Genomic DNA, 27,793 nt, shown 5'->3' on the forward strand with positions numbered 1-27,793 from the left:
AAAGCTATACTCAAAACTTCTCAATAGCTCAGAATTTGGCAAAAAACAAAAAAAAAATTCCAAGGCAGATTTTCGAGCGAGATGCACGGAATTTAGGATGTCCGCTAAACAAAAATTCTGAAGATCTTTACTTGCAGACTGAAGAAAGGAAGCCGGAATCTCACTCTTAGATTGGTTTGGTCAGTCTGAAAAGTATTGAAAAGCAGAAATGGATAAGGCATCTGCATCTCCCAGTCACACACACACACACACACACACACACACACACACACACACACACACACACACACACATATACACGGTGAAGCTGTGAACAGGGACAGAAATGTCTTTTTAAAATGTAGCCAATCCTCTTGACTGCTTTTTCCAGCTCTCTGTCACCATGGAAACCCAAACTCAAAGCACAATTAGATACATGAAATGAACACGCACACGCACACGCACACGCACACACACACGCACACGCACGCACACGCCTTGACCGTCTGCTGACTCCACAAAGCTCACTCTCCTTTCTTTCCTCTTTGTTTCAGAAAAGGTCAAAGGTGAGTGATCTCCTCTCGACGGTGCGGGCGCAGGAGTCGGACCTCGGTCGGACAGAAGAGGACGAGCCGCACCCCACCCACCCCCACCCCACCCCACCCCCTCCCACCCACCCAGGACAGCACAAGAACAGACAAACAAGCGACCTCTGACGGAAGTGGAAAAGGCCATTTACCCTTTGAACTATACCCGATAACATAGAAAACCATCCGTTAAATGTAAATATAGAGAAGGTGACCAATGAAGTCGAAACGTTTTGTTTGTTTGTTTGTGTGTGTTTTACAGTGGCAAAAAAACTAAGCAACCGTCTGGCTTTGTTATGTGGAGGACAGCGGACAAAACGCTCAAACACCGACATACTGCGCGCACACACACACACACACACACACTATCAGTATTTGTAATCTGCTTTTCTGGTATGAACTTCTTATCAAAGTGAATGAATTCCTTCATCAGCTGCTACAAAACGACTGAACATTAATAATGTGTTAAGCAACATTATTATTCATCTCATGAGTCACACTACACACTAGATGTTGGTACAAAATCAATAAAGCTCGAGTTCCTGTTCCCCAGCTCAATATCCTCTTACTATCATTAAGGAGAAGGGTTTTATGTTCTCAGCAATGTTTTTCTTCCCCTAGCTCAAATGTTCAATGTGTGTTTCCCTGAGTCAGTTCTGTTGTGTCTCCTACAGCTTACAGCCTCCACCCACCTAAAGGATTATTAGGAACACCACACTAACACCGTGTTTGACCCCCCTTTCGCCTTCAGAACTGCCTTGATTCTTCGTGGCATTGATTCAACAAGGTGCTGGAAGCATTCTTTAGAAATGTTGGCCCGTATTGATAGGATAGCATCCCCCACACCATTACACCACCACCACCAGCAGCCTGCATGGTGGTAACAAGGCATGACGGATCCATGTTCTCATTCTGTTTAAGCCAAAATTCCGGCTCTACCATCTGAATGTCTCGACAGAAATCGAGACTCATCAGACCAGGCAACATTTTTCCAGTCTTCAACTGTCCAATTTTGGTGAGCTCGTGCAAACTGTAGCCTCATTTTCCTATTGTTAGTGGAGATGAGTGGTACCCGGTGGGGTCTTCTGCTGGTGTAGCCCATCCGCCTCAAGGTTGTGCGTGTTGTGGCTTCACAAATGCTTTGCTGCATACCTCGGTTGTAACGAGTTATTTGAGTCAAAGTTGATCTTCTATCAGCTTGAATCAGTCGGCCCATTCTCCTCTGACTTCTAGCATCAACGAGGCATTTTCACCCCCCAGGACTGCCGCATACTGGATGTTTTTTTCTTTTTCAGATCATTCTTTGTAAACCCTAGAAATGATTGCGCGTGAAAATCCCAGTAACTGAGCAGATTGTGAAATACTCAGACCAGCCCGTCAGTCACCAACAACCATGCCACGCTCAAAGTTGCTTAGATCACCTTTTTTTCCCATTCTGACATTCAGTTTGGAGTTCAGGGCCCAGTTTTTCAAAAGTAATCCAGTGGGATTTCAGATCACGGATTGGATCAAATCTTGGAAATGGGTTTTTCAAAAGCAAAAGAGGGATTCCGAACTAAGACCAGATCATGTAATCTGATCTTACATTTGATCTGGATCAAACCTGCCCTATGGGATTTTGAAAACTTGGACCTCGGTTTGGGATCTATTTGGTCCAAAAAAAAACAGGATTATCCTGATCCCATCAGAAGGGTGGATTCAGTTGTGATTTTTCGAACCAAATAAAATCAGAGAGGTTTTTTTTTTAAGTGAATGATCACAAAATCTAAGTTTACTGATGGATATATACATTTCTTCATATTTGAAGTATATGTGAAGCATGTCACATCTAATGAGATATGGTAAACAAAAAAACAAAACAAAAAAACATAAAATAAGGAATGTAAAATGTTTCTGTTTATTACAGTTTTTCTGTTTCTTAAAATTAAAACAAACAATGGCTATTTGTGGCCACCAGTATTATGCCTACCTGTTGTTCTTTGCTAAGCCAGTAGGCTACACTGTTGGTTCCATTTAAGGCTCTGGTAAACAGCATATGGTAATCCTGAAATTTGGTATTTGGATCACAGTGATCCAATCCAATGTTCCTTTAAAAAACTGTCATAAAAGTAAGATGGATCAGGTGATCCTGGATAGAAAAACATGGGATTTCCAAATCTGCATCAATTTGATCCAGATTACATTTTTTTAAAACTGGGCCCAGGAGATTGTCTTGACCCAGGACCACACCCCTACATGCATTGAAGCAGCTTCCATGTGATTGATTGATTAGGTAATAGCATTAACGAGAAATTTAACAGGTGTTCCTAATAATCCTTTAGGTGAGCGTAGATGTTATACTCCTTGAAACATACGCCCTGCTTGACGCTTTTGACGTTCCGACTTTTTTTTTTACACTTTTGATGCTTTCAACGTTACTTACTTACTAAAAATACGCCAGCCAGTAAAAATTGACTTGCCCGACCGGACAAGTGAAAAATAAAACCTAAGTGTTAAACCCTGCATTCAAACTGCATTTAAAACGTCCATTTGCCTTCATTCTTTTGCGATTTGGGCTGTGAATATAGCCCTTACCAATCTCTTACAACAGCCACCCTGGGAACAGAGGGATGATCTCACAGGGGGCGTGTCCTCACTGGAAAAACAACAGCATAGGTCGTTTGTTCAAATGCTTAAAGGTGCAGTAGGTAAAGCTTATAAAACTAACTTTCTGTCATATCTGCTGAAACTGCCCCTATGTTCCAGTAGAACTACATGAAGCACGTCATGCTTTAGCAGAAAGGGGGGAGGGACTGAGGAGTTGTCGATGTTCAAATTTTTTGGCTAAGTCCTGGATCTTCACAATCCTACCTACGGTTAACCGGGTCGTTTTGTTAGTGACTGGTGGCCGTTTTTACAGGAGTACAGCAGCTACGGATGACGGATCTTTCTCGCTCCGTTTTTTTAGAGCCCAGAAGTTATTTATTGCGGCGTAAAGACCATTTTCAAACGATATAGAAAAAGTGCATATTGGAAAAAGTTAGTTGGATGCCTATTTACACATTTCTGACAGTTTGACCAAACCTGAACATTGTAAACATTGTTTAGAGTCAAGAGTTTGTGGCAGAGCTGTTGTATTGAATTGCATTAGATTGTTCAGGTGGAGCGACTGACATGAACCAAGGGCATAACTTTGGGTTCACCATTGGGGGGGTCGGGGGTTGGGTTGAGATTGTGTATTACAAAAAGCGACAAAAAGGACTGAGTTCAAAATCTCCCTACTCACCCATCAGTGCATCCACAGCAATGCCCCTCCCTATCTCAAAGAGCTACTCACACTAGAGCTGTAATGGGGCCTTAAAAGTTCGGCCCGACAGAATTCAGCCCGAGCCCGACAAGTACATTTTGATTCGCAGCTTTTTAAAAGCCCGAACCCGTTTACAGCCCGACATTATTCAAATGTGCGCACGCACACAGCTCTTTTGTCAAGAATGAGTCATTTATACATTTTTTAACATCATCTATTCATGACTAACGAAGGCTATAGGCCACTTGGAAGTTGGAACAAAGAAATAAAATAAGTCCTCCAGAGGCCAGCCTCCGTTTCACCTCCTCAGCACTCATTTTCGTGCTAATCGAAACGCATCACCTGACCGTAAGCCCGAGCCCGGCCTGAGTCCGTGTAAAATGATAGAAATTAAGACGGGCAAAGATCTTCAGCTCTAACTCACACCACAAACTCCTCACGTAACCTCCGCTCTGGAAACAAAGCCCTTACCCCCGTCCTCCTTTTTCCATTGCAGAGTTAATACAGCCTCATGCGTGAGGCGAACCTGGCTGGTCGTCATAGCGACGCTGCAGGAAACTGCCGTGACCTAACGCGACACACACACAGAACGTCGGAGGTGTGTTGTTTTTGATTCTCGGCATGTGGCTGTTTGCCAGAAGACACATTTAGTTTCAAAAGAAGCTGGAGGCAGCAAAAAAAAAAAAAAAACGCTGGCTAAACTATTTATAAATGGCGGGTTTTGGGGCGGCCTCTAGCTCACCCACTAGCGTGTGCGTCCTTTGCAGCGGCCCGGGTTCGAATCCGACATGCAGCTCTTTGCTGCATGTCATCCCTCTCCCCCCTTTCCTGTCTATCCACTGTCACTATCAAATAAAGGGAAAAGCCCCCAAAAATAATCTTAAAAAGGGTACCCCAGGTACCGGGGACTTTTTATCATAATGGAAAACCAAAAAAGGGGAGTAGAGCAGAGTCGAGGCGAGTCGAGCAGGTACCATGTGATGGAAAAACACCATAAGTCCTTCTTGAACCCGCCAGGACCCAGCTCCGTACCATGGGGGGGTCGGGCTTTCTGCTCAGCCGCTCCTCGCCTGTGGAATTCCCTCCCAGACCACCTGAGGGCTCCACAAACCACTGACTCATTCAAGAAGTATTATTATTATTATTAATCGCGACAAATGTCGGAAAAGGCGACAAAAACGTCGGAAAAATGGTCCAAAAAACATTCGAAAAGGCGACAAAAACTGCAAAAAAGAAACAAATGTCAGAAAAAGCGACAGACATTGAAACCATGACAAAAACTTTGAAAAAAGCCCCCCATCTCAGAATGTATCACGGGGTCAAGGTATAAACACTGCATTAGATAAAGCAAATGTTCACGGTATGATGACATACTGATGTCAATTTTCAAACCACGGTATACCGGGAAACTGTGTGTCTCATGCTGCGTTCCAGGCAACCCGTAACCCGTGTTTTCGCAACCTTTTCTACCCGTGAAAGTGCTAACGTCAACGTTAGGTAGCCGCTAGCTAACACTAGCTAGAAGGGTTTGTGGTGACTTTGCCTGGAACGCTATACCATGTTGTGAGTCATGACTTGAAGTGGTAATTTACGGGCTAAAAGTTGTGTCTGGAATGCAGCATCAGTGACAAAGTGGAAAATGATCATCACAAAATGATCTGACGAGTTAATGATTGGCTTTAGTTTCATTACTGGATGGATTACACACACACACGCACACACACACACACAAGTGCGTTTCACTATCTTTGTGGGGACCCGTCATTGACATAATGCATTCCCTAGCCCCTTACCCTAACCTTAACCATCACAACTAAATGCCTAACCTTAACCCTTACCCTCACCCTAACCAGAACCTCATTCTAACCCTAATCCTAAAACCAAGTCTTAACCCTCAAACAGCCCTTTGAAGTTGTGGGGTCCAGCATTTTGGCCCCACAAAGCTATCCGGACCCCACAATTATACTGAAGCTGTGAACAGAACGAGAAATGTCTTTTTAAAATGTAGCCAATCCTCTTGACTGCTTTTTCCAGCTCTCTGTCACCATGGTAACCCAAACTCAAAGCACAATTAGATACATGAAATGAACAGCACTCACACACAGTGGGACCCTATTACAGTAGCGGACACGCTGGGAGTAAATAAAGCACAATATAGATATAGATATATAGAACAAACCGAGGTAACTTCAGATTCAACCCAGGGCTTTATGTATCGCGGCGGTGGGGTCACTTGTTACCGGGTTTCATCGCCATGGTAATTTACGCTGAACACCTAACCTGCTCGGAGGCTTGAGCCCATCCCTGAAACTGATCCAAGAAAAAGACGACTAAATAAAGAGAGCACACCAAAGAATTTGGGGCGTGTGAAAGAAAAATAGAAATGAAGGAAAGGGGATGAGAAATGAACAGTGGGGGAGGCAGGAAATAAGCAGGAACAGAAAGGAGAGAGGGAAGATGGAAAAGATGGAAAGAAAAGAGGAAAGGAAGAAAAATGGAAGTAGAAAATGGGTGAAAACCATACCGACCATTGACGAAATAAAGTCAAGATTAAAGGAGGGAAGAAAAAAAGCAAGGAAGGAAGTAATCAAAAAGGGAAATTGTCAGAGAAAAACAAACTGATACGATAAACTACTGAAAGAAAAGAAAGGAGGAGGAAGTTAGAATTTAGAAAGATAAAAAAAAAAAGATGGAAGAAAATGGGAAAGAAAAAGAAAGCAAAGAAAAATGGAGTGAATGGAGGCAAGAAACAGGGAAGAAGGAAGCAGGGAGGGAAGTTGTAAACAAAAATAAGGAAGGAGAGAAGGAAGGAGAGAAGGAAGGAAGGAAGGAGGGAAGGAAGGAGAGGATGGAAGGAAGGAGAGAAGGAAGGAAGGTAGGAAGGAGAGAAGGATGGAAGGAAGGAGAGGAAGAAGGAATGAAGGAGAGAAGGAAGGAAGGAAGGAAGGAGAGAAGGAAGGAGAGAAGGAAGGAAGGAAGGAGGGAAGGAAGGAGCGAAGGAAGGGAAGAAGGAGAGAAGGAATGAAGGAGAGAAGGAAGGAATGAAGGAGAGAAGGAAGGAGAAAAGGATGGAAGGAAGGAGAGAAGGAAGGAAAGAAGGAGAGAAGGAAGGAGAAAAGGATGGAAGGAAGGAGAGAAGGAAGGAAAGAAGGAGAGAAGGATGGAAGGAAGGAGAGAAGGAAGGAAAGAAGGAAGGAGAGAAGGAAGGAGAGAAGGAAGGAAGGAAGGAGAGAAGGAAGGAGAGAAGGATGGAAGGAAGGAGAGAAGGAAGGAAGGAGGGAAGGAAGGCGAGAAGGAAGGAAGGAGGAGAGAAGGAAGGAGAGAAGGATGGAAGGAAGGAGAGAAGGAAGGAAGGAAGGAGAGAAGGAAGGAAGGGAGCGGGGAAACTGACACAATAAACCGCTGAAAGAAAGAAGGGGGAAAAAATGTAGACATATAAAAAAAAAAGATGGAAGAAAAGGGTAAAGTAGAAAGGATGTGACAAGAAAAAGACACTATCAGTGAGGCACTGCTGGGCGTTTCATTTGTCCCCCAGCGCTGAGCAGAAGGGTGGAGCAAGACACCATTTCAGTCGGTTTCCTTTTTACACTAATGTGAAACCACAAAACACGTTGCCACAACACTTCCTGTTTGAACACAAACTGAACCCCTCCCCCCCCGCTTCCTCTTTAAACAGAAACCTGCTCTCAGGTCGTTGTTGCTTCACCTTTACACACGATGCCATCTCATATTACACTGCTTATATTTTTGAGATCGACAGTGTGTGTGTATGTGTGTGTGTGTGTGTATGTGTGTTACTGTCAGTCTGAAAAGGAGAGTTTGACACAAGGGTTAACAGCTAACTGCACTGCTCTGTGTGTGTGTGTGTGTGTGTGTGTGTGGGGGGGGGTGCGTGTGTGCGTGCGTGCATGCGTGTCGTCTCTTCATTAACACGTCAACTCCTCCACTCTGAGGTGACACATTAAAACATTCTGGAAGATTCTGCACTGCATTCATTAGCATAGATTTACATGCTAACGAGCAGAGAGGAGCTGGACTCGTGTTTCAGTCAGAATAAAACCACTTTTTTGTGTTTTTTGTATTTGTGATAAATCTGTGATTTAACCGTCCTTAGAAAATTACGTGTTTATGTGAAATGTATGTACTGAAAGCTGTTTCACACGTGACAATATCATGTTTTTGTTTTGCAAGGATGAGGAATGTGCATGTGTTTTACATGTCTGTATAAAGAGGAAGATAAAAGAGGAAGTATAAACGAAAAAAACTGATATGGTGAAACACTATAGAAAGCAAGGAAGGAAGGAAGGAAGGAAGGAATGAGGAAGGGAGGAAGGAAGGAATCAGGAAGGGAGTTAGGAAGGAGGAAGGAAGGAAGGAATCAGGAAGGGGGTTAGGAAGGAAGGAATGAAGGAAGGAAGGAAGGAAGGAATCAGGAAGGGAGTTAGGAAGGAAGGAAGGAAGGAATGAGGAAGGAAGGAAGGAAGGAAGGAAGGAGGGAGCTAGGGAGGGAGCTAGGAAGGAAGGAAGGAATCAGGAAGGGAGCTAGGAAGGAAGGAAGGAGGGAGCTAGGGAGGGAGAAAGGAAGGAAACCAAGAGGGAAACTGTAACACAAACAATGATATGAAGGAAGGGAGGAAGGAATCAGGAAGGAATGAAGGAAGGAAGGAAGGAAGGAAGGAAGGACTGAGGAAGGGAGGAAGGGAGGAAGGAAGGGAGGAATGAAGGAAGGGAGGAAGGAAGGGAGTTAGGAAGGAAGGAAGGATTGAGGAAGGAAGGAAGGAAGGAAGGAAGGAAGGAAGGAAGGAACGAGGAAGGGAGGAAGGAAGGAAGGAAGGGAGTTAGGAAGGAAAGAAGGAATCAGGAAGGGAGTTAGGAAGGAAGGAAGGAAGGAATGAGGAATGAGGAAGGAAGGAAGGAATCAGGAAGGGGGTTAGGAAGGAAGGAATGAAGGAAGGGAGGAAGGAAGGAAGAAATGAGGGAGCGAGGGAGGGAGGAAGGACGGAATCAGGAAGGGCGCTAGGAAGGAAGGAAGGAAGGAAGGAAGGAGGGAGCTAGGGAGGGAGAAAAGAAGGAAACCAAGAGGGAAACTGTAACACAAACAATGATACGATAATCCTCTGAAAGAAGGAAAGTAAAAGGAAGAAAAATACGGAAAGATAAAAAGATGAAGGAAGGCAAGAAAAACCAAACAAACAACGGAAGGAAGGAAGCAGGAAGGATGGAAGTGGTGAAGGGAGGAAGGAAGGAAGGAAGTTGCAAGCCACTAAAAGCAGGAAGGAAGAAGAGAAAAAGGCTGTGAACCTAAAAAAAAAAGAGAGAGAGCGTGTAAAAGACAAAGTGAAGAGTTTTAAAAAGTCTTCTTGGCTTTGTTGGAACAAACAGCAGGACATCACACACACACACACACGTGCGCACACACAGACACACACACACACACATGTGCACACACACACACATGTGCACGCATGTGCACACACGCTCACGCACACACACACACATCACAGATGTACCCACCCACTCACTCGGCACACTTTCTCCGACACTCAGCGCACACACACACACACACACACTCCTGCAAGCATGCAGTTATTTCAACTCCTCCCAGCTGCAGATACTGTGAACACACACACACACACACACACTCTCTGATTCATCACAGTATGTGTGTGTGTCTGAGAGGAAGTGAAAGGACAGAAAGTCAGAATTGTGTCAGCATGTATGAGCAGTTGTGAAGGTCACTCCTGTTGAGAAGTGCTGCTATACACACACAGACACAGTCTGTCTATTTTGTTCTCAGAAAAATGAGACAGGAAGTGGTGTGTTTTACTTGTGAACTGTGTGGCAATGAACAGTCAACCGTTAAATTTGGCCGACAAGCAAAAAGAAAAGCTGCAGTAACATAAAGTTATAAGCACTTCTGTCTTATCTGTGTCACTAAATCAGTCGTTCACACAGGCATGTTCAACTTCTATCTGTGGACATTTGTTACGCTGTTTGCATGCACAAAAAGCGGCGTAATGCGTTGTTATCAACTGGTATTGCTAACAATAGCTAACCGGGCTAGAGCTAATGAAAACAATGAAAATCCGACTTTTAAATAGAACGCATTCAACTCGGGAATGACGTCATTCCCAGCTCCGGCTTCCGAGTTCAAAGGTAAATAGAACGCGGCATTGTAGTTCAAGATGACAGAGTTGTAGTTCAAGATGACAGAGTTGTAGTTCAAGATGACAGAGTTGTAGTTCAAGATGACAGAGTTGTAGTTCAAGATGACAGAGTTGTAGTTCAAGATGACACAGAGTTGTAGTTCAAGATGACACAGAGTTGTAGTTCACGATGACAGAGTTGTAGTTCAAGATGACACAGAGTTGTAGTTCAAGATGACAGAGTTGTAGCTAAGATGACAGAGTTGTAATTCAAGATGACAGAGTTGTAGTTCAAGATGACAGAGTTGTAGTTCAAGATGACACAGAGTTGTAGCTGAGATGACAGAGCTGTAATTCAAGATGACAGAGTTGTAGTTCAAGATGACAGAGTTGTAGTTCAAGATGACACAGAGTTGTAGTTCACGATGACAGAGTTGTAGTTCAAGATGACAGAGTTGTAGTTCAAGATGACACAGAGTTGTAGTTCAAGATGACAGAGTTGTAGTTCATGAACAGCAGATGTTTCGGAGGTTTATCGCTCGAAAGTGACGGAAGTCTTAATTTCTCCTGTCTTTTCCTTAGAGAGAAGGGTGACACTTTACTTGCAGGTATCTACATAAGAGTGACATGACACTGTCATGACACATGAACCCTAACTCTAACCCTAACTTGTCATGACAAAAACCGAATGACACTTGATAAAAGAAGTGTTATGTCATAAACGTTTATGACTTGTTTATAATGTTTATGACACGTTCATGACAGTGTCATGTCACTCTTATGTAGATACCTTCAAGGGAAGTGTAACTCAGAGAAGTTAGCTGGTTTACTGCGCTCCCTGCTGGCATACTGCTGGAAAAGCAACTATTGTTTGAGGAAGTCTGTATGAAACACACATTCACTTATTTTTAATGTCATTTATTACATTACAAAAATAACAAAAAGTTTAGTAGTAAGTAAGGTAAATACAAGCAATAGAAAAACAGAATATTCAACTGATTTTTTTCACGGGACACTCAGAGGATGTCAGTCCTTCCTCGTTTTAGGTTTCGGGGCTGAAAAAGACAGAAAGTATAGAACTGTTAGAGAGAGGTGAAAGAAAGAAATGAGCCAAAGAAAACAAAGAACAGTTAATAAAAGCAATGTAATGAAAAAAGAAACAAAGGCCGGTCAAGGGAAAGAAGATAATAGTAAAGATATGAAGTAGAAAGGATGAAAAGAGGTGCGATTAAAAAGGAGAGAAAAGTCACAGAAAGTCAGGAAATCACAAATGAGAAACAAAAGTTATCAAGTGTAAGAGAAGAGGAGGAAGAAGACGAGGAGAGACGGGGAAATAATTGATAAAAGAGGAAAGGAGAAAAAAATATATATAGCAAACGATTAAAAAGAGATTCAACAGAGTTTCTGATCACCGTTTGGATTCTCCTGTTTGTAGAACGTCTTCAGCATCTCTACAGCTTCTTCTGCTCTGTGACCTGAAACACACTACACACACACACACACACACACACACACACACAATAAGGCCAAAAGTATGTAGACACCCAAATGTGATAGATGAACATATGCTGCTTTAACAGCCTCCACTCTTCTGTGAAGGTTTTCCACAAACATCAACAAACACACAAATGAAAAATGGCAACTAGACAAACCAAACAAGACACCAGGGACAAACATGGACCTTGAACGTAGTCCCAGTCTGAGGTAAGTCTGCAGAGGAGACGTCCAGAACGGAGCCGCAGCCTCCAAACCGCTCGTTCCTGCAGCCATACACCACCACCGGGATGTCTGACAGCTGGTGAAGGAACAACAGCTAACACGCACATACACGCACACACACGCGCGCGCACGCACACACACACACACACACACACACACACACACACGCACACAGGTTGGGGGAGGATACTGAGCAGGCGCAGGGCTGCAGCACACATGATGCATGGCTCCACGGTGACGTACAGGGCCGTTCGCTCGCACACGCAGCTCACATCCAGGTTGCCGCGGCGACACCAGTCCCGGAGCTGATCCAGGGCCACCATCTCAGCGTGGCGAGTAGCCTAATACACACACACACACACACACACACACACACACACACACACACACACACACAATCAAAACACAGAGGAACATATGATATGCATAGTTTAGGTTTCATGTTCTCTTTGAGCTGGATGAAGACAATGCCTAACTCCTGTACATTTTTTTTGGACATGCTTCAATTTGTTTCCTACATTTTTGGTCTCGTTGACTTCATTCCGCCCCTTGCCCACGACTTGGTCATTGTAGACCATCAGACATCCGACCGGCACCTCTCCGTTCTCCAGAGCATCTTTGGCCTGCAGGAAAACATTCAGAGCATGTCAACATGCAGCAGCAGCAGCAGCAGCTACACAGCCAGAAAGTATTACACAGAAAGATACTACAAAGGAGAAAACAAACTCACGGAGAGCACAGTCCCCGCCGACACATCTATGAATATGTATATGTAGTAGATTAGGGCTGCAACTAATTATTATTATCAATTATTCTGTTAATAACCTTTCCATTCTCATTCATTCATGTTATTAACATGTATTTTCTGTCCTATTTGTGTGTTTTTACACACATGTTTTGCACTGTTGCATTGTTTATTGCACATCATAATGTGTCAATTACTTAGGAAAGGCTTGAACCAGCAAATATTTGGAACTTTATTAATAATTGAATGCTTATTTATGTAAAATGGTCATTTCTGGATACATTTGTGACGCATTTGTAGACTTGTTGGGCGACAAATTAAGCTACAGTAAATGTTCAATAACCGTAAGCATGCTGCAGCACTACGGAGAAATGAGCTCAAATTAATAAGTGGCAGGGCATTCCTATCATGGCCTACACTGAATGCATACTTTATAATGATATAAAACTGAAAATCTTAAAAAACAAAAACAAAGACGTTAACCGAACGACTGACTCACCATGTCAAAGGCGCTGGACATCCACCTCTCAATTTCCTCATCACTCGGATAGAAACTCTTCGCCGAATCAGCTTTACGGCCCTCCTCTGTTCCCATGGCAATGCTATTACTTAACTCTACTTAACACAAGTCATACTATTCGCGTATGACGAGGCTTTTGCAGCTTATTTCTTCACTTTTTTTGTTACAATTTCGCCCGTTGCACTTTACTTGTCATGCTCCTACCATAGACAGTATATAAGAATGGACCAACAGATCCACTGGGGAAGATAATATTGGACGGACCAGTTTCAGACATGGCCAATCAGCTCCCCGATAGCGCTGCGCATCCCCACGTTCATGGTGACGTTTTTGATGCGTCAAGCTGCCTACTGTTGGCCGAATGTAAACCTGAAATGAAGGGATTTTGCATGTCAAATAAAAGCTTAATTTCATGAAGTCTATTTCCAGCATTTGAACATGCCTCCAAGTTTTAGGGAGCGGTCCTCGTTTTTTTATTATTCATTATGTTTTCATTATTTTTATTTATGTATTCATATTCTGTATTTTCTAGTATATTGTACATTACGGTTATGTTATATACGACAGAGTCTGTATACATGACCCACTTACGTCTAAAGCTCAATTATTGTTTTATTTTGAAATCGACAACCGGAAAGTATCCTGTTCGCAAACTCTACCTTAACTGACATACTTTGGCACCTTTGACAGTTAGCATGGTAGCAAGCGAGTTGCTAACTAGCCGAAAGTCCTTAGAAAACATGTCCGTAAACTAGTCAGCACAAAGTTAAAAGTACGGAGGGTTTTTGCAGCTGTAGTTTGCGAACCCCTCACTGTCCGATTATGTTTTCATCAGTCTGGAATTTTGTTAAACGCCACAAAAGGAAATTTATTTTCACCGGAGCTGTAGTTGGAGGTATGACTGGTGTCCATGTTAGCTTCTGAGCTAGCTAATAACTTTAGCAACACGCCGGACTGCACTGAAAAACCTTGATGTTACATATTGTTTTACTTACCGGTACTAGTTAATGCTTTTAACAAAATTTGTTCAGAAAGCTTGTAAGAATCGACCAGTATGTGTTGGCAGTTCGGCATATATATTATTTAATAAACAGCATCATTTCCAACATAAAGACAACGTTAACTATTCTGAGACAACCAACCAGGTAACGTTACAACGTTAACGGTAACGTTACTTTAATGGAATTTATTTAATTAAAATTAACGCTGCGTAATTTGTTGATTGTATATCGCGTGAAAATGTTATCAATGATGGTATTTAGTTAGTTATATTGGATTTGAGACTTTGCAAATGAGCAAGACATCTTTAAATTGCCATGAAATTGAATGAGGTTTTGCGTGACGTTAAATCCATGCATTTGAATGCTACATGTTAGCATATTAGGGCTGCGCGGTATTAAGGAAATATGCGATGACGTTGTTAATATCGCCACAACGATATTACTTTCGATGAATAAACAGATTTAAAATGTATTCAGTTCTACCTTTCTGCTGCTATTCTATTAGTATTCTGCTTAAGTGCAACAAGTTGCTTGTTGAATTAAAGAAACAACTGAAAGGAAGTTATTTTCGACATTATTTTATTGAACAGAACACAGAATGCACCATTAAAAAAACATCAATAGTCTCTTTTCAACTAACTAAAAAAAAATCACGTTTCTTTCGTGATGTGTTTATTGCGCAAGATGATATCACGATGAAGATTAAAAAAAAAAAAAAAACGATTTATTGTGCAGCCCTAATATTATTAACTTATCGCTAAGCTCCTCGATATAAGTTATTAATAAGTATAATTTGTCGGTGACCCCCAGGAGTGTACTTTCTGGGTAAATATGCCCAGAAGAAGATCAGAGATATCCAGGAGAAGGAGGCGACGGAGTACATCGCTCAGGCCAGACGACAGTTCCACTTTGAAAGCAACCAGAGAACCTGCAACATGACCGGTGATGACTTCACACTTCTGAATACTAATCCTTTAGAAATCCTCTTTCAGTGTGTCTGAAAAAAAAATGAGACTTGATCTTTGCATTTTTGATGTGACTGTTTACACTGTATGTGTGTTGCAGTGCTTTCCATGCTCCCTCCACTGAAAGAAGCCATCGTCAATCAGCTAAATTCAGAAAGCCTCACTGCACTACTCAAGGCCAAGTGAGTAGACGTGTCTTTCACTTTCAGATTTAATAGCTCAAACGATTCCTAATCCACTCGTAGACACAAGTCTACACATTCTTTTAGGTTCAGTGCTAAGATAGTGTCGATTTTTGTTTCTGTATTAATTAGGGCTGCACGATATGAGGGAAATATAAGGTTTTTTTTTAATTTTGCGATGACAGTGTTACCTGCAGTAAACAAACGGACGTTGAAAATGCACTCAGTTTTGTTGAATTTAAAACAAATGAATGGAAATCATTTCCAACATTTTTATTGACCAAACTGAACATTGAATTATATGTAAAAGGCAGCACTAAAAAAATGACAGTGACATTATGAAGTGCGGTTTTCTACTGATATTTTCTGTTAACTAACGCAACAAATGTCGGAGGGTCTCTCGCGATATGTCGCAGCCTTTCGCGGTGTGTTAATTGCGCCAGTTGATATCGCCATGACGATATAAAAACGAGCTATTTTGCAGCCCTAGTTCAAACAATTCCGAATCCACGCATGGACACAGTTGTACACATTCTTATATGTTTAGTGGTAAGATTGAGATTGTCGATTTTGTTTCTATATTCCCTAATGAATATTGAAATATGAGTTTCGATTTTTCGATACATCGAAAATCGTATGTATCGCGATTTATTTTTTTCTTTCTTCGTTATAAATTATTATTAGACCTAAATGATTTCTGTTTGTACGGTTCCACCGACGGCGACTACATCATATCCTTTTCAAGCAAAACAGATAGAAAGCAGAAGATGTAGAAGATCCATGTTACGTTCTTCTTTACAAATGAAATAAACAGTAGACTGGCTGACTGCCATGTGATGTGCATCCTTTTTTTTAGAAAACAATTAGTTTTTAGAAATGTCTCTTGATATATTGTCTCTAGAAGTGTATTATTCAACTTGAAAATCGCAGTACATGTTGAATCGGCACCCATATATCATGAAAGAATCGAATCGGGACAAAAGCATATCGTCCCAGCCCTAATATTCATTATTTGACACAAATGTGCCACTGTGTCGACCATTTTTAGATGTTTTTGTGTACCAAACTTCCATGTTGAAGCGTTACTTTACTGTGTGTAGTGATGTAAAAAAAAACGCGCGGTAAAGTGCAATGGGACTCACGCATGAAACAAAATTGTGATCTCGCTTTTCTTCTTTCCCGTCGTCTCACAGACCGGCCAACAAGCTGGAAATCTGGGAAGATTTAAAGATCATCAGTAAGTCCACGCAGTCCTAACAAATTGGTTGTAAACAATCCCTCTTAAAGAGCTCATATTATGCTTTTTGGCTTTTCCCCCCTTTCCTTTATTGTATTATATATCTTTTTTGTCCAGGTTATAGGTTTACAAAGTGAAAAAGCCCAAAGTCCACCCCAAAGGGACTTACCATCTCCAACAGAAAACACTGTTCACAAACTGCTCCAAACAGCTCTATTGTAGTCCAGCCTTTACTTCAGAGACAAACGTGGTCACTTTGGAACACACGTTATAATGCTCGCCTAGCTGCTAGCATGGCACGACCTCATACTCTGCTTCTGACTGGCTAGTAGTCCTTACCTAGGTACTGTGCATGTGCGACTCCCAACAAAGAAGGAACAGAAGTGAGAGGCCTCACTCTGTAGCTAAAACAGAGAGCTCAACACACAGGGTGAAAAGAGGAGCTGCAGCAATGTGCAGTACAACAAAAATGTTTTTTTTTTTTAAATTAAACCATGTAAACCTATTCTGATATAACCTCTAAATACAATTATGAACCTGAAAATGAGCATAATATGAGTACTTTAAATACTTTGCTGCACAAAAACACAATCATTTTTTCTTACTTTTTTTAATTTTTTTTTAAGTTTTTCATTTGAGATTAGAAGTCCAACCTTTGATCAGAAGTGGAACTTTGTTGTCCTGTTCAGGTTTCACCCGCACCATCGTGGCGGTGTACAGCACGTGCATGCTGGTGGTTCTACTCCGGGTCCAGTTGAACATCATAGGAGGATACCTGTACCTCGACAACTCTGTAGGCAAGAACACTGCGGTGAGGAACACAATACTTATACGCTCCTTTCACCTTCACAACCAGTGAACAGTAATACTTTTGACGCAGCACTGTTAGATTCTGCTGTTCACATAATTGGAGTAGAGTGTAAAACTGCCGACATCTTCTTGTTTATGTAAATATTCACATGAGAGAGTTCTACCGCTGGGACACATTATTTCAGTCTTATAATAACATCCACCGTTTCAGAGTGTCTTGTAATTGCTCTGACTTGTTACATAAGATACAGAAGTGTTAACCAATGGAGCATCAGATGAGTAAAGAAAGGGCTGATTTCTGTTCACGAGTGCAGGATGAGGTCACCGTAAAATATTTGCCTGAAAAAAAAAAAAGTTAAGTTGTTCATGTCACGGTGTCCTTAAAAGTTGTAGTGTTTCAAAGAAGTTTCAGTTGTTTTCGGGTTGAGATTAGAGCTGAAGGAATGTCTCTTTTTTTTTCCCTCCTCCCAGACGCCTCTGGCTCCCCCAGACGTCCAGCAGCAGTACCTGTCCAGTATCCAACATCTACTGGGAGACGGTAGGATGGACACACACACACACACACACACACATACATACACATACACACATATATATATATATATATATATATATATATATATATATATATACATATATATATATATATATATATATCTCAATCAATCAAGTGTTTAATGTGTACTCAGCTTGTCTGCCTTCACTTGAACTACTCTCTTTGTCCACTAGGGGGCACTCAGACACAAAAGACACACACACACACACACACACACACACACACACACACACACACACACACACACCTCATAAGAGCACAACATTGTTTACCTGTTAATCCTTACATCTGTCAACTGTCACTACAATCTTCACGTCTGTCTGTCTGTCTGTCTGTCTGCCTGCCTGTCTGTCTGCCTGTCTACCTGCCTGCCTCCAGGTTTGACAGAGTTGATGACAGTAGTGAAGAAAGCAGTACAGAACTCACTGGGAGGGTGAGTGTCTGTAACTAATGATTGTTTGCGTTTCTATTATATTTTTGGTAAAGCTTTTTTATTTTCGAAACAATAAAATGTCAGAAAATGAGGGCGTCAGGATTATGTCGTATCTCGCGATGAGAGACACTTATAAAGTCCTTTTTTATTTATCGTTAAAGAAGACCGAAAAACACTCCTGCGGCCGGTACACTCGGGGCTTCCAGAACGATAGCTGTCAATCAAGGTAACCTAAGGCGGTCCGTGTGGGTGAGATCGCCCTGAAAGTGACCAATCAAAGGAGGGCCATTGCTAAGGATAAAGTCTAGAGACCAGCATTAAATATGGACAATATAAGAGAATAATGTAGACATAGTCATATATAAACTATAGCAGTGCAAGGATAACGTTTTACAAAAGACAGCATTAAATATGGGCATTATAAAGGGAATAAAGTAGACAGTAGGATAGACACAAATCAACAGTATTTTTCATATATTATTCATCATTTGCTCGTGTGCATGTTTTATCGCGTTGCGACACATGACATAATCCTGACGCCATAGAAAGTAGTGAAATATGCTCATTAGATTTTCCCCAGAGCTCCATGTAACATTTCCAAATCATAACCAACAGTCCAAGATATGTCCAATGCCAGATATTCAGCCTACAATGATGTCAAACAGAGAAGAACAGCAAAGCCTCACCTTTTTTGTCCTTTGTGCCTAATAAGTGACTTTAAATGATTCCTTTCCAGCGTGTCTCTGAAGCAGAGCCTGTCTCTGCTGGAGTTGGAGCAGCAGCTGAGCTGGATCAGGGCGGAGGTGGAGGCCGGCTCCGAGCGGCCGATGTCCTGGTACATGCTCGCCGACGACGAGAACGCGCTCTCTGACCAGGTCACTGCACACATACTACACACAGAGTGTACGATACACAGCAAAGGTAAAGCATCTGCGTCTTTGACAAATCTCATCCTCTCTTCTCTGCAGGCATGCGCGCTGACAGAAAACGATGTTGGGACCATCCGACTGTTAAACGAGACTAGAGACATGTTGGACAGGTAAACGCCACGCCTGTGTGTTTGTTTGTGCACCTGTAGACGTCATAGACAGTATATAAAGTGAACCAACAGATCCCGTTGCTCTGGACGGAGACCAGTGAAGGATATTAGAAGCACTTTTCCGGTGATGGCTGAGCGTTACTGAGCAGCCTCCAACTGAGAGAGACGACGTAGATGTGACGTGAGCAACCTGTCTGAAAGTTGGAAGTCTTCTGGTAGCTGTGCTGAGAGAAATCTCAATCATTCCCAATCTTACAGAGATGGAGAGCGTAGGTATATGTAAGGAGATAACATGGACACAGGCTAATTATTGATCACTAAAATGATAGTTAACATTAGTAATTAAACTTAAACAGCGAATGTGATACGAAACTGCCTGCGAGCTTCTCCTGTACTGTACGGTAATTCCTCTACTATGCGACAGTAAGTCGAGTGGTTATGACACAATGGTTAGCCTATTTTTACAAAAATGTCTGCTACGGAGCCATAACGTGAGGTACAAGGTAATGGAGGCTTTTATACATTGTTGTGTTTCTTTAGAAATAAACAACGGACAAATAGTCTTTAAATGCTTCAGATGTAAAGTTATTCGCTGTCAAAGTGGCACCAAAATGAATGGCAGTCAATGGGATGCTAACGGGAGGTGATGGCTTGTTAGCATCAAAATGGCGCCATAGGAGCTACGCGTACCAGGCTTACCTCCTGTGTGTGTGTGTGTGTGTGTGTGTGTTCTGTGATTCTGATGTGTTTATTTGTGACTCCAGTCCAGATTTCACCATTGTCCTCAACGCCAGTTTCAACCGGGGTTTCTCTCGTCTTCTCGACAACCTGGCCGAGTTCTTCCGCACGCCTCCCTGTGACTCCGCCCCCAGCTCTGCACCTGACAGGTCAGCTGCTCAACTGACTGAAATGTTTTTTGTTTTTTTCCCCCCAGATACATTTATAAGCTGATGTCTCTAATAGTTTGACCGATTGCAGGGTTTCCACTGGCGTCTTTTAGGCCTTAAAAAGTCTTACATTTGCTGAAGTATTGTGTTCTAGGTCTTAAATAATTGTAACAGGTCTTCAAGCTATAGTGCGTAGCTTCTGTCGCCCCCATGAGGAATTCTAAGTAATGACAACAAACACTGTCGGCGCGTCCTCATGATACAAGCCTTCCGTGATCGCGCACCGCATCCGACACCCGTCCTCCACACAGTCGCTAGTAGCCAAGGAGGACACGGATTAAAAAAACATGATGGACTCTTCAGAAGAGGTCATTATCTTCACCCAAGCTTCTGCGTGGGAAAGTCATCGGACGCCACAATCTTCTGAACATAGTCATATTGAGACATACAGAGAGAGTTGTGTGGAGCTGATGGTCTTAATCAGCTTTGTAGCAACTCATTTGTAACGGACGTTCATTAATATCAAAAAGTTAGGCACTAAAGCTTTAATTTTCCTACGTCAATGTAACGCTACCTATAATGCTCATTGAAATGCTCCACAGCGCTTTAGAATGTTTTTTTTTTTATTCTGTGGTGTTGTTGTTAATTCTTTCTGTCGCTAGTCCAAATATAATTTGCTGTATTACTACTACAAATGAGATCAACATACTTTCCATAAAATCATCTCTCAATGCAAATCAAACCAGCTATTAGGCTAACTGAAATAAAACCATGCCAGTCTCTAGGTATGGTGAAGGGTGTGTGATGATGTGGGGGGGCTATTTTACTTCCACAGACCAAGGGAACTTTATCAGGATGCATAGTATCCTGGGTCCATGAAATAATAACTAATAATAATAAAATAACTGGCCTTTCAAAATAAAAGTCTGCCTGCCTCTATGGGAATTTAACATAGGGGTGTACTTACCTATGCCCCCTGTATGTTAAGGAAGAATATTTATTTATTTACGATACATTATTCATTAACAAAGAAAAGTGGTGTCCTTAAAGATTGGATTTTTCCTCATTTAGGAAATTAATTAATTAAGGCATTAAGATCAATTTCCAAAAGATGATTTTTTTTATTTCTCTTTTTAGTCAACTTTAGCATGGGTGTATTCACTTATGCTTAGCACTGTAAGTTGCAGCCAATCTAGACACCAGTCCTATAATGTCAATGAGGAAATCGGGGATTGTTTGAGACAATGTTTCGGGCCATCTGACTAAATTTCATTCATAATGGTCTTAAAAAAGTCTTAAATTTCACTTGGTGAAACCTGTAGAAACCCTGGATTGTCTCATGAGTTCTACAAAGGAATAGATGCCGCCTCTTTTGTTTTTTTTGTATCAGAAAGTTTGTTAGTCCAGACCCAACCGTGTTGACTCTGACCCTCTACTTGACTCTGTCCAGCTTGTCTGCAGTCAGTCTGCCGCTGGCGAAGATCATCCCCATCATCAACGGTCAGATCAACACCATCTGCAGTGAGACTCCCAGCCACTTTGTTCAGGTGAAACCAGGCTTGAGTCTCTCGCAGAACACAAACCTCACACGGGAGAAACAGAGAAACCTACGTCATAAATGACATTACTTTAGTACGGGACACTGGCTTTTCACCTGTTCTTATTTCCATCTTGTGTTGTTGCATTAAAAGATGGCGAAATACTCAATTGACCAAATTTTAAAGCAAAGTACACTTTTAATAATTAATCTAATTAATTGTTCACTGGTCAGTCAGCCACAACATTTGGGCAGATAGATAGATAGATAGATAGATAGATAGATAGATACTATTTGATTGATCCTTGTGGGGAAATTAAGGTGACTTCGCAGCCAGGTACTTGAATACAGTTTTAACATAAAACACTACTATTAATACAGTACAATACGATACAGTCACAATACAAATGCACTTAAAAAGGAGGGATACAATACAACAGTTGGACTGCATAATGGATAAGGTGCAGAGAGAACATAAGGCAAGTATATCAAGTTAAATCCCAACTGTTGGCACAAACCAACAGCACAGGCTGCGTAGATTGGCTTAAAGGTCCTATGACATGCTGCTTTTTGGATGCTTTTATATAGGCCTTAGTGGTCCCCTAATACTGTATCTGAAGTCTCTTTTATATAGGCCTTAGTGGTCCTCTAATACTGTATCTGAAGTCTCTTTTATATAGGCCTTAGTGGTCCTCTAATACTGTATCTGAAGTCTCTTTTATATAGGCCTTAGTGGTCCCTAATACTGTATCTGAAGTCTCTTTTATATAGGCCTTAGTGGTCCTCTAATACTGTATCTGAAGTCTCTTTTATATAGGCCTTAGTGGTCCCCTAATACTGTATCTGAAGTCTCTTTTATATAGGCCTTAGTGGTCCCCTAATACTGTATCTGAAGTCTCTTTTTATATAGACCTTAGTGGTCCCTCTAATACTGTATCTGAAGTCTCTTTTATATAGACCTTAGTGGTCCCCTAATACTGTATGTGAAGTCTCTTTTATATAGACCTTAGTGGTCCCCTAATACTGTATCTGAAGTCTCTTTTATATAGGCCTTAGTGGTCCTCTAATACTGTATCTGAAGTCTCTTTTATATAGGCCTTAGTGGTCCTCTAATACTGTATCTGAAGTCTCTTTTATATAGGCCTTAGTGGTCCCCTAATACTGTATCTGAAGTCTCTTTTATATAGACCTTAGTGGTCCCCTAATACTGTATCTGAAGTCTCTTTCCCGAAATTCAGCCTTGGTGCAGAATTACAGCCATGGCCTTGACCAGCTTGCGGCCACGGTTGTAGCTCTATTTCCTCATGGGTGGGCCAAATTCTCTGGGCAGCTGTGGGCGGCGGGCAAAGCAGGTATGACACATGCCTTTGGTGTGGGAGGTCCGGGTTTGATTCCCACAGCGATACATCAACCAACGTGTTCCTGAGCAAGACACTTAACCCCTAGTTGCTCCAGAGGCTGACATATATAGCAATTGTAAGTCGTTTTGGATAAAAGCGTTAGCGTTAACATGTAATAATGTAATGTAATGCAATCACTGCCAACCTCTCCCACCCAGGACAGCACCTGTTGCCTCAACAACAGGACTAATAGACTCAAAAACGGTTTCTTTCCCTGGGCCATCAGGTCCCTGAATTCATAGTATGTGTGTGCGCTATGATGCGTAAATGATGTATATATTGCTTACTTCTCTCCTTTTTATTGTTTATATTTATTATGCACTGGCCGAGGAAGTACAGTTTGATTTTCACCAAATAACTTATGCTAGAACTAAAGCACAGAACCAGTCCAAACAGAATAAATATCACTCCTCTGTAAGTGTCCCTAACTTTCTGTCCGTGTCTCTCAGGAGCTGCTGATGAACGACCAGGTGAAGGAGTTTGCGGCCAACGTCTACGAGAGCTTCAGCACGCCACAGGAGCTGCAGAAATAATCAACCAAACACGAGGAGGAGGAGGAGGAGGAGGAGGAGAATCCAAGAGGAAGAAAAAAAGGATGTGCACAGAAATGATACATAAGCCCCCTGGACTGTTCATCCCTCCGTCCTTTCTGTGAGACACTTTTCTCCTCCTTCATCCCGCAGACGTTTCGCTCTGTGCCGGTGATGATTGGCGGCAGACGTGTCCACTTCAAAGCAGCGGCGGGGAGCGTCCGTGTTCCCTCCTGTGAACGGAGCCGCGATGGATTATTGAGCTGGCGGAGGAACAAGACACTCGCACCGGGGGTTTGGAGTCACAGCAGAGCCTGTGCTTAACCCTAGGACCACTGCATCCTGGGAATTGGAGTCTCATTGAACCTGGTCATACGGTTTGATTTACCCTCAAGAGGTGGGAAAACAATTAGGAGCAAACACACAGAGACTGTGTCGGAAAGAGTGTGATGAAGGATCGCTCCCGACTGTTTTCCACTGTTTTCGAGATGATTCTGAAACGTCGTCCGTTTATTATGTCGACATTACAGATTTTAGGATTATTTTCCCCCCTTTTCTATGCAGCGGTGGTGAGTGTTTTAAGTCTGTTTACATTCCAGCTGTTCCTCTGCACCTCGGCAGTGTTTGGATATCCTTTTTTCTTCTTTTTTCTTCTCCCAAATGAATCCAGGTGGTAGAGGGGATGCGTTGGACCGATGTGGGCTGATGCGTATAAAATGAGTATGTTTACATGCACACCAATATTCCACTATTATTCCCAATTTGATACAGGTCATGTAAACAGCATATTCCGGTTGGATATTCAGAATAAGGCCTTAATAAGACAATGTAGTCTAAACTAGAGCTACAACTAATGATTCATTTAATTCATTAGCAACTAATCTGGCAATTTCTATCAATACCTCAAAACCACATATCTTAAGAACGTCATTGGAGAAACACAGCTACTTTTAAACATTATCAAAGACTTGGATATCAACAGGTTTTTTGATATGCGCACACATCACTACGCCGACCTTTTCAAGAAGCTGGTTGAAGGAATGAAAGAGGGACGCTGTGTTCACACGGTCCAACAAGTCCGCCACAGCTGGTAAACTTAGAAAAAAATAAACGTATGTTGCACGGCTACATCTCAACGGGAATATTAGTGGAATATTCACTTTCATTAGCGGTGTAAACAGCTTAGTCAGAATATCGTCTTTTTTTCTGAATAAGGGCAAAAAAACGGAATATTATGTGCATGTAAATGTAGTCAGTGATTTTTGTTGTGACAGTGGGGGGTTTTTAAATTTGAAAGAAAATGTAATTACATTTTTGCATTTCCTTCTCTTGAAGAAGAATCAGTTTAAAATGTCCTATTAGCACAGCCAGTGTCATTAATTACTCTAAATGAAATGTGTAATCAAACCGGCGACTTATTAGAGGTGGTCAACATCGTTTGTCCATCCTAAAGACAACCACACAGCAGTTCATGCAGTCAACAAATAGGACAAGCAGACTTAAAAATGTTCCCGTGTTTTGGAGCATGTCATGTAGACTTTAAATCCGATTTGTCTGATGTAGTTCCTTTTTTCGCCCAGAAGGTGTCACTGTTCTTCAGTTGGAGTGAGAATCCCTCATGCGTTGCCCTCTTCCTGTCTTTTATATGAAGGGCTTCATTCCAAAAAAATGTTTCTCCTGTTTTTAACCCTCGTGCTGTCTTCCCGTCGATCTGCAACTTTTCTGCAAAATTTTAAATGAAAAACCTTTCCCAACGTTTTGGTCGTCTTTCTCGACACTTTTGTGGCTTTTCCTGACGTTTTTTCAGAGTTTGTCGACTTTCTGAGCCTTTAGAAGTTTTTTTTATTTTATTTTTTTTGGCACTTTTTTCGACATTGTTGTCACATTTCTTTTGACATTTTTGTCACTTTATTTTCCTTTTGTCACCTTTTTTTGACATTTGTCACTTTTTTCGACATTTTTGTCACTGACATTTTTGTCACTGACATTTTTGTCACTTTTGAAATTCGTCACTTTTTAGACATTTTTGTCACTTTTTTAGACATTTTTGTCACTTTTTTGACATTTTTGTCACTTTTTTTTGACATTTTTGTCACTTTTTTGCCACAGCCCAATGGTCCCACAGCCCAATGGTCCCACAGCCCAATGGTCCCACAGCCCAATGGTCCCACAGCCCTATGTTCCCACAGCCCAATGGTCCCACAGCCCAATGGTCCCACAGCCCAATGTTCCACAGCCCAATGGTCCCACAGCCCTATGTTCCCACAGCCCTATGTTCCCACAGCCCTATGTTCCCACAGCCCTATGTTCCCACAGCCCTATGTTCCCACAGCCCAATGGTTCCACAGCCCAATGGTCCCACAGCCCTATGGTTCCCACAGCCCTATGTTCCCACAGCCCTATGATCCCACAGCCCTATGTTCCCACATTTCTAAGATCTTTCTTAAAATTAGGCCCTATGTTAGTGTTAGGGTTACATTCCATCTGTAGTCCATTGCTACTGGATAATAGGTTGGGTGGTTTTTTTTTTGACATTTTTGTCACTTTTTAGACATTTTTGTCACTTTTTTTTGACATTTTTGTCACTTTTTTTTGACATTTTTGTCACTTTTTGACATTTTTGTCACTTTTTTTTTGACATTTTTGTCACTTTTTTTTGACATTTTTGTCACTTTTTGACATTTGTCACTTTTTTTTTGGACATTTTCGTCACTTTTTTTGTGGACATTTTCGTCACTTTTTTTTTACATTTTTTGTCACTTTTTTCCACGTTCTTTTATCAATATTTTTTTTCTTCAAATGCTATAAAATTGACTAAAACACCCAGATTCAATGAAAGTCTTCAACTGATTATTTGTTAAGAGCGTTGTATGGAACCATCCACGTTATTCTTTTTGGACAATTTGTTTGAAAGAAAACCCAAATTTCTGATATAGAAACTTTTTGAAAATGGTTCAAATTTGACCCGAGGACAACAGGACTGTTAAGATAAATGAAACTTCCTCCTTTGTGATTCTTTCCTTTCCCGCATTTTTTTTTGGCACTTTTTTCGACATTGTTGTCACATTTCTTTTGACATTTTTGTCACTTTATTTTCCTTTTGTCACCTTTTTTTGACATTTGGCACTTTTTTGGACATTTTTGTCACTTTTTAGACATTTTTGTCACTTTTTTTTGATATTTTTGTCACTTTTTTTTTGGACATTTTTGTCACTTTTTTTGACATTTTTTGTCACTTTTTTTCCACGTTCTTTTATCAATATTTTTTTTTATTCAAATGCTATAAAATTGACTAAAACACCCAGATTCAATGAAAGTCTTCAACTGATTATTTGTTAAGAGCGTTGTATGGAACCATCCACGTTATTCTTTTTGGACAATTTGTTTGAAAGAAAACCCAAATTTCTGATGGTTCAAATTTGACCCGAGGACAACAGGAGGGTTAAGATAAATGAAACTTCCTCCTTTGTGATTCTTTCCTTTCCCGCATTTTTATAAACGATCACAAATGGAAGGTAATATTGTTTTGGAATGACCTCCTTCAATATGTTCAACAGTGTTTCCCCCATTTCTCTGTTTCTGACAGTTTTCTTTGGACTTAATTTGTACGTGACTTCTTGCAAAGTTGAAATGATTTTAGAGTCTTGTGTGCGATAATTACAAGACTGTTATTATCTCCCGTCGACCCCCAAGTGCTGCACATTTTCCCTCGTCAGCTGTGTCATGCTAAACAAGAGCTTGTTATCACACCCGAGTCTAATCACGCGTGGGTCGAGCAGGGAGAGGTGGAAATACACTACATATACAAACGTTTTTTTTTTTCTTTCTTCCTGTTACTGACAGCTCATTCATCTACCAATCACATGACAAAATGATATTGTTTCTACATGTTTTATTCAGTTCCAGTGGGATTATCCCCATGTTCCCAGGTGATGTGTGTCTCTTGATATAAACTAACATTGTAAGTTATCGATAAGGGCTACCTTCGAAGTTCAAATTGCAAAAAGAACAAAGGGAGATCGACGTTTTCAATGCAGTTTGAGTGGAATCAAATCCCTTCAGCCACTGTGGATATATCAATGTCAAAAGTAAAGAAAACTGGTTATGCCTGCAAAAATTTGCGTGAGTATTGAACATCATAAACTGTGGGGAGTTTTGACATATTGACCCAGGGAAACGATCATTACATTCATACATTTTACCATAAAATAGTTAAAAAGGTTTCCCTAATGTG

At 41.4% G+C, this 27,793-nt stretch overlaps 4 protein-coding genes across 4 annotated transcripts in view; 2 read left to right on the plus strand and 2 right to left on the minus strand.

Moving 5' to 3' along the window:
* aig1 (androgen-induced 1 (H. sapiens)) overlaps positions 1-2,525 on the plus strand; it is a 28,295-nt gene extending 25,770 nt beyond the window's left edge. The window contains exon 6 of the mRNA XM_078274157.1: positions 534-2,525. Coding sequence (XP_078130283.1) covers positions 534-553 — 20 coding nt within the window. The 3' untranslated portion in view covers positions 554-2,525. The remainder of the gene's footprint in view (positions 1-533) is intronic.
* The window catches only part of rps7 (ribosomal protein S7), a 355,408-nt gene extending 337,384 nt beyond the window's left edge, over positions 1-18,024 (minus strand). The window contains exon 1 of the mRNA XM_078273955.1: positions 18,020-18,024. The gene's annotated coding sequence lies outside the window, so the exon portion shown is untranslated. The remainder of the gene's footprint in view (positions 1-18,019) is intronic.
* Positions 10,885-13,215, minus strand: adat2 (adenosine deaminase tRNA specific 2). The gene is made up of 6 exons (XM_078273956.1): positions 12,962-13,215; positions 12,236-12,340; positions 11,908-12,058; positions 11,680-11,786; positions 11,411-11,483; positions 10,885-11,053 (listed from the first exon to the last, which is right to left on the minus strand). The coding sequence occupies exons 1-6, from the start codon at positions 13,055-13,057 to the stop codon at positions 11,025-11,027; spliced, it is 561 nt and encodes a 186-aa protein (XP_078130082.1). The 5' UTR covers positions 13,058-13,215; the 3' UTR covers positions 10,885-11,024.
* Positions 13,670-26,702, plus strand: pex3 (peroxisomal biogenesis factor 3). The gene is made up of 12 exons (XM_078273952.1): positions 13,670-13,877; positions 14,794-14,925; positions 15,049-15,130; positions 16,324-16,367; positions 17,057-17,178; positions 17,649-17,715; positions 18,112-18,166; positions 18,903-19,041; positions 19,135-19,205; positions 19,970-20,092; positions 21,543-21,639; positions 23,479-26,702. The coding sequence occupies exons 1-12, from the start codon at positions 13,805-13,807 to the stop codon at positions 23,560-23,562; spliced, it is 1,089 nt and encodes a 362-aa protein (XP_078130078.1). The 5' UTR covers positions 13,670-13,804; the 3' UTR covers positions 23,563-26,702.
* Positions 26,703-27,793: the final 1,091 nt, after the last annotated feature.

Source organism: Sander vitreus, chromosome 18 (assembly GCF_031162955.1).
Source record: "Sander vitreus isolate 19-12246 chromosome 18, sanVit1, whole genome shotgun sequence".
Lineage (NCBI taxonomy): Eukaryota > Metazoa > Chordata > Actinopteri > Perciformes > Percidae > Sander > Sander vitreus.